This window comes from Lynx canadensis, chromosome D1, assembly GCF_007474595.2.
Source record: "Lynx canadensis isolate LIC74 chromosome D1, mLynCan4.pri.v2, whole genome shotgun sequence".
NCBI lineage: Eukaryota > Metazoa > Chordata > Mammalia > Carnivora > Felidae > Lynx > Lynx canadensis.
The window spans coordinates 60,750,567-60,763,050 of NC_044312.2; the positions used below are offsets into that span (position 1 = coordinate 60,750,567).

At 37.9% G+C, this 12,484-nt stretch overlaps 1 protein-coding gene across 1 annotated transcript; it reads left to right on the forward strand.

Moving 5' to 3' along the window:
• The first annotated feature begins 861 nt into the window (after positions 1 to 861).
• On the forward strand, positions 862 to 1,815 carry LOC115526032 (olfactory receptor 51E1). Its single transcript, XM_030333490.1, has one exon. It carries the CDS (start codon positions 862 to 864, stop codon positions 1,813 to 1,815), a length of 954 nt encoding a protein of 317 aa, XP_030189350.1.
• The last annotated feature ends 10,669 nt before the right edge of the window (positions 1,816 to 12,484 follow it).

Below are 12,484 nucleotides of genomic sequence, written 5' to 3' on the forward strand. Positions count from 1 at the left end.
GACACTGTGAGCCTTTAGTACTCCACACCCACTGTAAATATAGGTGCATTGGTTTGGTGGAGGGGATCTGAGTGATATACCAGTGGCACCCACTACAGCTATTGTTCCTTTTATGATACAAACTGGATAGTCTGGACAATGTAAGACTCTGGATGGACATTGAACAGGAGTAAAGTATAGAGTCAGAGTTTAGAATGAAGTTAGTTTGTCAGTTTTTAAAACTGGATTAGGGATTATCATAATAAAATAGGTATTATTAAGTTTTAGATCAAGTTTGAAATAGCTTCCAGAATTAAGCGTTAGATTAATGTTAAAGTCTGAGTAAAGGTTAGAATGAGAGACATCATTAGGATTAGTGCTAAGATTAGGTTACCATGTTGATTTGTGCTAGTATTGCTATATTTGGATTAGAATTAGTTTTAAAGATAGCCTAATGATAGAATTACAGTTGGTACTGAACATAGGGGAGCATAAGGGTAGGACAGGGTAGAGGAAATTATGGGACAACATAAAAATATCATCTAAGTCTGTATACTCAGTCAATAGCCTATTTTTTGTGAACTAAATGATGTAAAATATGCTTAGAATTTTTGTTTTAGTATTTTACTTGTTTTCAGGATTGAATATAGAGGTGGGATTAGTAATTAGGACTGGGCCTTGAGTTACAAATGGTGGTTAGATTGAATTTAGAATAGAATCAGAGTTTGGATAGGCAATGAAATTAGAGTTAGATAAGGGAATAGGACATCAGGGTGGAGGGAAGGAAGCATGGTTTTGGGATCCTGGAGTATCTGACAATGGCTTATTTATGTATTCCAGCCTGTACCTGCTTGGCACTGGTTGAGGCTCCTCTTCTTCACTATGGTGGACACCAATGGCAGTGAATCTAGTGCCACATATTTCATTCTAATAGGCCTTCCAGGCTTGGAAAAAGCTCAGTTCTGGTTGGCCTTCCCATTATGCTCCCTCTACCTTATTGCTGTGCTAGGTAACCTGACAGTCATCTGCATTGTGCGGACTGAGCACAGACTACATGAACCCATGTATATTTTTCTTTGCATGCTTTCTGGCCTTGACATACTTATCTCTACTTCATCTATGCCCAGAATGATGGCCATCTTCTGGTTCAATTCCACTACCATCCAGTTTGATGCTTGTCTTCTACAGATGTTTGCCATCCACTCCTTATCTGGCATGGAGTCCACTGTACTGCTGGCCATGGCCTTTGACCGCTATGTGGCCATTTGTCACCCACTACGCCATGCCACTGTGCTAACATTGCCTTGTGTTACCAAGATTGGCGTGGCTGCTGTGGTACGGGGTACTTCACTTATGGCACCCCTGCCTATCTTCATCAAACGGCTGCCTTTCTGCCGCTCCAACATTCTTTCCCATTCCTACTGCCTACATCAAGATGTCATGAAGCTGGCTTGTGCTGACATCCGTGTCAATATCATCTATGGCCTCATTGTCATCATCTCTGCCATTGGCCTGGACTCACTTCTCATCTCCTTGTCATATCTGCTTATCCTCAAGACTGTGTTGGGCTTGACACGTGAAGCCCAGGCAAAGGCATTTGGCACTTGTGTCTCTCATGTGTGTGCTGTTTTCATATTCTATGTACCTTTCATTGGGTTATCTATGGTGCACCGCTTTGGGAAGCGGCATGACTCCCTCCTGCCCATCATTATGGCCAACACCTACTTGCTTGTTCCTCCTGTGCTCAACCCTATTGTTTATGGAGTGAAGACAAAGGAGATCCGGCAGCGTATCCTTCGTCTTTTCCATGTGACCACCCATACTTCAGATCCCTAGGTGTCAGTGAAAATTTCTTTTCCTCTCAAAGTTTTTCAATTCAGATTTTAATATCAACATTTTGGAAGACATTATTAGGAAAAAAAAAACTTCCCTAATAGAAACACAACAGATACCTTCAAACAGGAAATTGGTTGGAGAATCTCTGTATGGATAGGGGCAGCAGAACCATACACTCCCAATCCCTGTTTTTAAATATTATTTTCACTTTATAATTCTCTTTATATAATTATTAAAACCCTGAGATGGTTGTGGCTGGAGAGCTATTTCTTCCCATTTAACCATTTAGTCCAAATCTCTGCTTGCATTGATAGTCCACAGCATTTCTGAGATGAGAGTTGTACATCTAAGGGACATTGATCAAAAGTTAAGCATGGCAAGAGTAAAATAAACACAAAAGCACAATATAATCAGGTAATCTTGCTTGAAACTATGATTTTTTCTTCAGAATCCCCAACTGTATTGGATCCCAGGAAAACAGATGTACCGGGATTTCTTTCTTCAAAATGATCTCCACAGAGAATAAATAATTTCTTTTATTCTAGGAACCAGCTCTCAAGAGGAGGATTAGAGTAGAACCTTGAAAAACTACAGTTACCTACCTTAATGAAAGATGACACACTCTGTTCTGAGCATTTTTACAGATCATGGATACTTTCCCTTCACTATCTTATCAGTGTTTTTATCTGGGTAGGAATATGATTAGAATCATCATTATACCAATGGGAGAATTGATACTTAATGGGGATCAGTGAATTATATGAAGTCACAAAAATTGTCTTTTGATATCCATATTGTGGGGAGGGACTGTTAGAGAAACCTGTGAGGTAGTGAGTTAGACATTTCAAAAGTCTTGCATTTTTTTTTAGGGGATGTATTTAATTTCCTTCCTCACTCATTTAGTATTGCATATAGGAATTTCCTGTTAATGTTGCTGATGGCTTTAATTCCAATAGTTCCTGGTCCATTTGCCACCATACCTGGGTAGTAACAGCAGAATGTGTTTGGGACATTCCCAAACAGTGGCTAGTTTGGAAAATAGTATGATTAGCAGTGGGGTCACTCAAAGAATACCTAGAGAGACACTTTTTGGAGAAATGCAGCTGAGAAGACCTAGAAGCTCATGACAGAAATGACAGGTCTCTCACAGACCAGGGGTCTAGAACAGGAAGCATCATGAGGCTGAGCAAGGCCAGTGGCCCATGTGGCTAGCTGGGAAGCAAGGTTAAGGCAAGCATGGCTCCAAAGAAACTAAATAGAGCATATCAGTGGATACGGCCTATCCCCTAGGCTCTGAATGGCCCTGTGGGTGAAGCCCACAACATCAGTGCTTGGAGAACAAGGCTGTAGGAGAGGCCATAAAGACTAGTATTTAGCATGAATATAGTACTAGAGGTCTACTTAGGCACAACACTTCTAGATGGAAGCAGAATGGGAAGGAGAAGGTGTGGGCGCTACAGGAGTGCAGCAGGAATAGACAGGGAAGAAATGAGACCATTACCCATGGAACGCTTGTTAGACCTAAACAGAAGCAGGTAGTATAGTAGAAAGCTTGGCACAGAACCCGCCAGAATTTTCTGGCTATAGCTAGCAGACTGCTTGTTAGAGAGGGTATAGAGAGAGCACATGTGATTTCTTAGACTGGAATCCAGAAGATGAGAATTGTGAGCAGTATGGGATCTGATATGCTCAGGTGAGTGGTGGCCAGCAGAACTAGGAGCATGAACTAGAGTCAGTGCAGGCTTTGGTCATTTTGGGCAGAGGAGTGGCCCCTTACCCAGTAAAGCCCTGACATTGGGATTGAGAGAAAGAGAATTAAAGAGAGAGAAACAGACAGATTTTCATTCTTATTAGGAAAGCAGTATAATAAACTTTTGACATTCCCCAAATACAAAAGAAAAGTATAATAAACTCCAATAAAGTTGTCACATTGAAAGACAAACATTGTTAGCATTTTTGTGTTTATTTCTCCAGATTTTTAATAGGTGTTTGTATGCATGCCTCTGTATGGACATATGATGAATGTGTGTTACCAGTTTTGTATTTGAAAGCCCGTTAGATACAGGGATAATCAACAGATAAATCGGACACATTTAAATTTTTTTTAATGTAAAGATACAGCCATTATCCTAGATTTTAGAAGGGATTCCAAGTCCGTGATAGTATGCTCATGATAAGTTTCATGGCTTTAATCTTAAGTGACTTAACCATTTTGTGAGTATAAACACACACCACCACCACCACCACCTTCCTTTAATGTTTTAATAAATACTAAATTATTAAATGCCAGATAGAGACAAAGCTATAGCAGGACTCTTTTAACTTCTAGGTCAGATTTCTGGTCATTTATTTAATGACTACTCACTGGGTCACCTGGAAGGGCCTGGAGTTAAGGACTAGAATGAGAGGGATAGGCTGCCTCTTTCAGGAGATTTGGCTGGAAGTTAGGGTATGTTCTGGCAAAGACCTTCATCATGTGCCTTTCACATAGGTATCCTTTTACCTTCTCCATTTCCTTTGTTTAGGCATTGCTGCCTCTGACCCTACTGCCTCAGCCACTTGGACCTTTGTTCGGTCCTGGAGGAGTCTGAATAATACTAAATCTCAGTCTATAAGTCAGTCATTTTTTTTAGGTTTATTTAGAAATGTTTCATAAATGTGGCTTGTGTTCTCCATTCTGCTTACCAGTGTTCTGGTCCAGATACTTACCTCTTGCTTAGAGGATTGCCATACTTTCACATTTGTCTCCTTGCCTTAAACATCTTGTGCACGAGTCCTAAATCCCATGTAGTTTGCAGGAATTTTTCCAAACACAATTCCGATTATCTTGCTCCCCTACTTAAAATCCATTGAGGATCTTTTATTGCCTCCCATACAGAGTTACTTCTTAGAATGACGGTAGGCCATTCTTTTTTACTTTTATATATGTTCCCATCTTATTTTTTCTGTGTAAAATCTCTAATTTTTCCACGTAGTGTGTTTTTCAGCTACTTTATAATACTTGCTATCTCTCAATGATTTCATGCACTTTTAAATCCTCTATTTCACTCTGTTTCCTTTGAATTGCCTTTTGCCATTTTTTCTTTTTAGCAACACTTGATAAAATGAAACTCTTTTATCATTTGTCAGGCCAAAAGAGGCATTTTCTCTTTAGTGTCCCTAGACCTCTTGGTTCATACTTTAGAACTGGACCATTTACAGTTCAGAAAAGTTTGAGTGAGCTTCTGAGTCATATACGCTCAAGTTAATAAAATATACTATATTATTACTTTAATTAAATTGAAATAAGACTCCTTTGGATGCAATGAGCATACATGTGGAGAGTCTGTCTTTAAGATAGACCTGAATTTGGGAAAGTGCCGTATTATACCATTGGTTTAGGATTTCAGAGTTGATGTTTGTTGTTTATCTCTTAAGGTACAGTAGTCCCACTTCCTATCCACAGGAGATACATTCTAGGACCCTCAGTGGATGCCTGAAACTGCAGATGATATATGCTATATGTACTGTACGATGCTTTTTTCTATATATACATACCTATGATATTGTTTGATTTATAAGTTAGGCACAATATGAAATTAACAACATAACTAATAATAAAATAGAACAATTATACTGTAATAAAAGTTATATGAATGTAGTGTCTCTTTTTCAAAATATTTTATTGTACTGTATACTCACCTTTCTTCTTATGATGATGTGAGATGATAAAATGCCTACATGAAGAAATGAAGTGAGGTGACTGATGTAAGCATTGTGATGTAGTGTTAGGCAACTACTGACTTTCTGATGATATGTTAGAAGGAGATTCATCTGCTTCCAGACTACAGTCTGGATTGTGGGTAACTGAAACCACGGAAAGTGAAGCCATGGGTAGGGGGGCACTATTGTATTCTCAAAACTTCTTGTTCATTCCCGGACATCTCATAGCTTTCTTTATGTTAGACTGGATCCAAAGGGAATGAAGATGATGCAGAATCAGATTGTAGTCTGCCTTTTCTACAACTAAGGGAGCCAACAGGATACAGGGCTTTTAATTCTAAGAAAGTTAAAGAACAAGGGGATGGAGAATCAGCTGCTCTTCTTCCAAGGTCTTCTTCCCAGACATGTCCAGATCCCTGACTTACTTCCAAATCCATTTCCTCCTCCTTCTCCTCTTATTCTTCCCTTTCATCTTTTTCACGACCACGATTGACAGGAAATGTATTCCCTACCTTTGTTTTTAAGCTGTTTTTGTGAGTTATTGTTCCTTATTAAAATATAGATATATCAGTAGAGAGAAGCCACACTTTCAAAGATAGCGAGTGTGACATTTGGAAGGTAAAAATTGCTTCTAGTAAAAATCTAGTAAATCTAGTAAAAATTACTTCTAGTAAAAATTACTAAAAATTACTAAAAATTACTAAAAATTACTTCTAGTAAAATTACTAAAAAATCTAGTAAAAATTACTTCTAGTAAAAAGTATCCTTAGAAAAGGTGGCTGATGGGAAGGAAGACTTTAAGAAGGAGTGAAAGATGTATCACCCTTTCTTTATCTAACTTAGAACGTCTTAGGTCTTCCAAGAAGTTTTCCATCTTATCTAAGGTGTCAAATTTATTGGTATATTTTCTTACAATCCTTTTAATATCTGCAGCATCTGTAGTGAGATCACCACTCTCATTCTTGGTATTGACAGTTTGTGTTTTCTCTCTTTTTTCTTTCCTGTTCAGTTTGGCTAGAGGCTTACCAATCTTAATACTTTTCTCAATGAAATATATTTTGGTTTCATTGATTTTCTTTATTGTTTTCTTTTTTTTCTGTTTTGTTGATTTTCTCTGTTATTTTCTTTCTTCTGCTTACATTGGATTTAACTTCCTCTTATTTTTCTAGATTCTTAAGGTGGAAGCTGAGGTTACTGGGATCTTTTTTTCTTATACAGGTACTGTAGTGCTATGCATTTCCCTCTAAGTACTGTTTCAGCCTGCATCTCACAAATTCCATATGTTTAATTTTCATTCAGTTGAAAATAACTTGTAATTTTGCTTTTCCTTTTTGCTTTGACCTATAGTTATTGTAGATTCTGATTCAGGAAGTCTGGCATAGGGCTCAGCAAGATAGAAATTTAAAAAGGATCCATAAGTGATTCTGATAGATAGCAAGGTTTGGGAGCCCCTGGCTAAGATGGGAAGTGTGGGATGGCAGACAGAGATAACATTGGCCATTTGAGGGTGACTAGTAGCTGGTGAGGGATCCTTCAGGACTGTACTTTATTTGGGGTATTGTGTGGTATGAAACAAGAAGACAGTTGGGTTGTAGAAGCATAGGAATCAGGCAGTTCTGCTTCTGAGGGGACTATTTCCAAGGGTTAACAGATTTTGTCTTCAGTATGATGTGAAAACAGTCTTAACCAAGAAATTAAAATAAGAACCTCTGAAACATGTGACCTCTGAAACATGTGATTCATTTCCCTTTTGAATCCTTGGGTTCCCTGATAGGTATTCCCACAAGACACTTTCTTCTTCTCTTGTAATACTCATTATGTTTGAGAAATGCTTATTTAATACCTGTATTTGCTGCTGAATTGTATGTAAGTGTATGAGGGCACTGTTTCATTGAACCTCTTCATCATTGCATCCTGGGACATAGTAGATGTGCCTGGGGCATAGTAGATGCTTATGACAGACATTGACTACTATTCACCACACTAATTCATCTGCATCCAGGACACACAGCTAGGCATTTCCCAGCCTCCTGTAAGTTGGGTATGATTAAATTCTAGCCATTACTTTCAATGTGAATGGAAGTGATGTGTGCAGCTTCTAGACCTGGCTTAAAAACTCTCCTATCTAGGGGCGCCTGGGTGGCTCCGTCGGTTAAGCGGCCGACTTCGGCTCAGGTCACGATCTCACCGTCCGTGAGTTTGAGCCCCGCGTCGGGCTCTGTGCTGCCAGCTCAGAGCCTGGAGCCTGTTTCGGATTCTGTGTCTCCCTCTCTCTGACCCTCCCCTGTTCATGCTCTGTCTCTCTCTGTCTCAAAAATAAATAAACGAAAAAAAAAAAAAAAAAAAAAAAACAAAACCAAACAAAAAAAACCTCTCCTATCTAGTTTTCAATGTTGACACTGCATGTGACTTGGGAATCCACGTGTTGCATATGGTAAACCACCAGCAGCGAGTTCCTAAAAAAAAAACTATGTAGAGCCAAACCCTTTTACCTGCAACCCTCCACCAACCCATATTTGCACCATTTGTATAAATGAAAACTGTGTCATCACTGAACATATTTTTGTTTTTAAAGTAGTCTAGCCTTGCAAATACAACACTAAATAAATATTGGTTGAATAAATAGCTTAGAAACTAAAGGAAACAAAACCTGGAAAGTGAGGGGCTCTGATAAGACTGCTGATTATCCTTCCAGAAAAAACATTGGAGGTATGAATTTCTTAAAAGAGGAGGTATTTCCTTACATTAGCATAATTATCACAAAGTCTTTTTGAATCAAGATGACACCAAACTGGGTCTTATATAGGCTTTTGTTAATTTTCTTTTGGTCAATGTCCTCTCACCTCAGGAAATTTACATTATTGTTCCTTCTCCCTCTTGGATATTCAAACTTATCATCTCAATCATTTCCAGCATTCATTATGTTCAAGTCTCTTCCATATTAAAAACAACAAGTATAAACCTGCCTAGATCCTATATTCCTCTTTCATCTCTTTCCTTTCTTAGCCAATGTCTTACAGAAGTTATCTATAACTTATCTCCATGTGTGCATCTTTCATCTAACTCTTTCATTACTGCAATATAACTTTGTCTTCCATCAGACTACCAAAGGCATTCACTATCATCATCAAGGAACTCTGTGTGTCTGAGGTTTTAAGTCCTTACCTTCCTTGACTTCTCAACAACATTCAACACTGTTGACTACTACCTCTTTCTTGATACATTTACTTCCTTTGCCATCCATGGCATCACACTCGTGGTTTTCCTCTTATCTCTCTCAGTACTTCACAGTTTCCTTTGCCACATACATTCTACTTCGGCTTATGAGAGAACATGGTATATGAGGGCCTGAAATTAGCCCTTTAATTGTATGCAGTGACACTTGGGTTGATGGCTTTTATTGCCATCTGTATATCATGACTTAAATTTTATCTCTAGTGTAGACCATTTGGCTAGTCGAGAGTTCCTGGGCTATAAGTCTAATGGCCTGTGTATTCTAGTCATTTGGATGCTTTCAGGGGAGTTCAGGCTCAGAGTGTCCATAATTGAACTCATGATATTCTTTGCCCAAATAAGTTTCTTTATTCATGTTTCATATTTCAGTTAATCATGCCACCATTTACCCTGAAGTGTCCCAAACTATCAGTCATCCTTGGCCTTTCCTTTTTCTTCTCTTAGTCTTCATATTTGATCCAAAGTCAAGTTATATAATTTCTACTTATATAAGTTTGAGCCCATCTCCTTCTCTTTATCTCCACACCCCTAGTCCAAGTTTCCACTAAATCTCATCTTGACTATTTTGCTAGCCTTCTAACTGATAATTTAATATGTTCTCTACAACAAAATATAAAAAATGATGTTTTTAAAATAAATGTGGTCATGTCAAAATGATCCTCATCCCTGATTAACACACTAATTATTTCCCATATTTCTGATTGGTTCTCATTTATGTTCTTCACATTTATCTTAAGCCATAGGTTCTTTGCTCTTTGACTTCCTGGTAGCACTACTTTTCATTCCATTCCTTTACTGTGCCATGCTTCCCTTTCCACAAGTTCTTTGGAGACAGTGCCTAATATACCTTCCCCTAAACACTCTCCTTTTTCCTAGTTAACTTGTATTCAGAATTTGGACATTACCATAATTATCACTTTTTGAGAAAAGCCATTCCTGATTCTTTGAACAGGTGAAATACGTTTATTGTGTACTTTCGTCTATTAATTAATCTATTTATTTAGTCACCATGGTGAGCAGAATTCTAAAACACTACAAAAATATCCTGTTCTAGTTCCCAAAACCTTTGTATATGTGAAATATCAATTCTATGATTATGTTGTTATATGGCACAGCTGACTTTAAGATAGGTGTGCTTGAGCCCACATGGGCCCTTAGAAGAAGAGACATTTCTGCAGCTAGCTGGTGACAGAAGTTAGAGATATTCAAAGCATGAGAAGAATGTGATGCATTGTTGCTAGTTTGGTGATGAAGAGGGTCATGTGAGAAGGAGTGTGGAGCCTTAAGGAACTGAGGAAGACCAATAGACAGCAGTTGCACAACCTTAAGGAACTGGCTTCTGCCAACAGCTCAAATGAACTTGGAAACAGATTCTTCTCCAGGGCTTCCAGGTAAGAACCCAGTTGGCTGACACTTTGATTTTGGCCTTATGAGACCCCCAGTTAGAGAATCTAGCCAAGCCCATCCTCCAGAATGGGAAGTAATAAATGGGTGTTATTTCAAGATACAATTTTTTTTTGTAATTTTTTAATGCAGCAGTGGAAAACTAATATAGTAACTGAATGCATTTTTAGTGCTATTAACATTAAGTACTATTAAAATGAGTGCAAACCTTGCATTCAGAATGCAGTGTAGAACAAAAGTGTTAGGCTCTTCCTTCATTGAATTTATAGTCTACTGGGGGAAGAGGAGCCTAAATGGATAGCTCTTAATTCATTGTAAATTTACATTTATTTCGGTATATATGTAGTCTAGTCCCACAAATCTTCAAATGTGGTAAAATACCACTCCTGTGATTGTGTTGTGTTATATGGCACAGTTGACCTTAAGACAGGGAGTTTATATTCATATGGGTTGAGATAATTACAAGAGCCTTTAAAAGAAGGGACATTTCTGCAACTGGTGACTGAAGAAGTCAGAGATATTTAATTGATGTGTATTCCTTCCATAAAAAAAATCAAGTTTGGTTTTGGTACCTTTATATTATGATCAACTAGCAGAGTGCTTGGCACATAGGGGTCACTAAAGAATAAACAAACTATTTGTTAACACATAAAAGGTAAAATCCTCCCAAGTTAGATAGCTGGTAAGTGTAAGAGACAGGTTTAGAATTTGAATAAGGTTTGTTTCCTGACTCTACAGTTTGTGTTCTTAACCACTATAACCCAGTGCAGACAGTATATACTAAGATATTGAACCTCATACTTTTGAGAGGATGGGGAGTGGTTAAGAAGAGAGACAGACATCCCCTTTCAGCTTCACTTTGTATGAAGGTATACTCAAGCAGAAATATATTAAAAAATCTTAGTATTGTAATTTTTTTCCTACAAAAATTCTTTATGGAGCCAGAGTATTTCACTGATATGTGAAGGGCATAAAGTCTGGGAAAAGGGCCCAGGAGATCCCATAGGGTGAAAAAGTAGGAAACCTTCACTAGGTGAGGAACCTTAGTTCAATCAGTTAGCTGTTTTGCACCTCTCACATCTCCAGGTCAGCTATCCAAGCTCAACTAGAAGCCTTTTCACAAACTTTTGCAATCATTTATATGTATTCTTTTTCCCCATTCAAATTCATTTATATATTCAAAAGAATCATTAAGCAGCTATTACTCCACAAACACCATTAGAAACTGAGTATATTTTGGCACGCTTGGGGTTTACAGTCTAGTTGAGTGATAGACTGTTGCATATTGCATATGTGCATATATTGCATAGGAGACACAGTCCAGTGAATAATGTGGAGAAGAGAATTGGAGAGAATTTTCTGAGAAATTAGGCTTCTACTTGACTAATAAGAAGTGTAGCTAGAAATGAGATATAGGTAGGTGGGGAGATGAGAACATTGCAGCAAAGTGAATGGTGTCTGGGAAGACCCTGAGACCAGATAAAAACTTAAGCTGATAGTCTTTTGGCTCTAGTTTACTTGTACGTCAGTACACTTTTAACCTGCAATACATACTCCTAACTTATTTTATAGTAAAATTTTTAATAAATGATTTATATATTTTTTGGCAAACCAAACTACCTAGCATAGTATATACAGTTAGCATATAAGTTATGTTAGTATGTGCAGTTCTGTATAATTCTGTACAAATTGTACAATCTTCTGGCTTCATCCCATACCACTCCCTCTTCAAACCCTATGCCACAGTCACACCTGTGTAGGTATAACAAGTGGTAGAGACATAAAGAAGCGCAGGCATGCTTAACTTTCCACGAACACATTTACTTCTTCAAAACATGGAGCCTTTTATTTCATATTGCTCTTTTTTCCTGGATTTTTCTCTTTCTTACTGAATTCCTACTTTGCCTAGAGAAACCCTACACATTTTTCAAGGTGAAATAAAAAGCATTCCCTCCTTTGTAGAGGTTTTCTGATCTTCCCAGGCAATTTCTGGCCACTACCCATTTGCAGTTCCTCTAGTAACCTCTTGTACAGGACTTTATTATTGTACTTGTATGCTGGTGTGTATTTACTTGCCTTTATCCTCATACAAGAATGTGTTTCTGGAGAGAAAGGATCATGTTTAATATATTTTTCAGTCTTTAATCCTCAGCACTATTTACAGTAAAAAGTAAATCATGAATGTAAATTTGAAACATAAATGATCCTGATGGTCTTCCCACTTCCTGAGTAGGAATTTTCAATGCTTTATGAGGGTAGCAGGTTCCTGCAAAGTACAGCAACACGTTTCCTTTATGGTACCCGGACCCAATTATGTTTCATAGTTTGA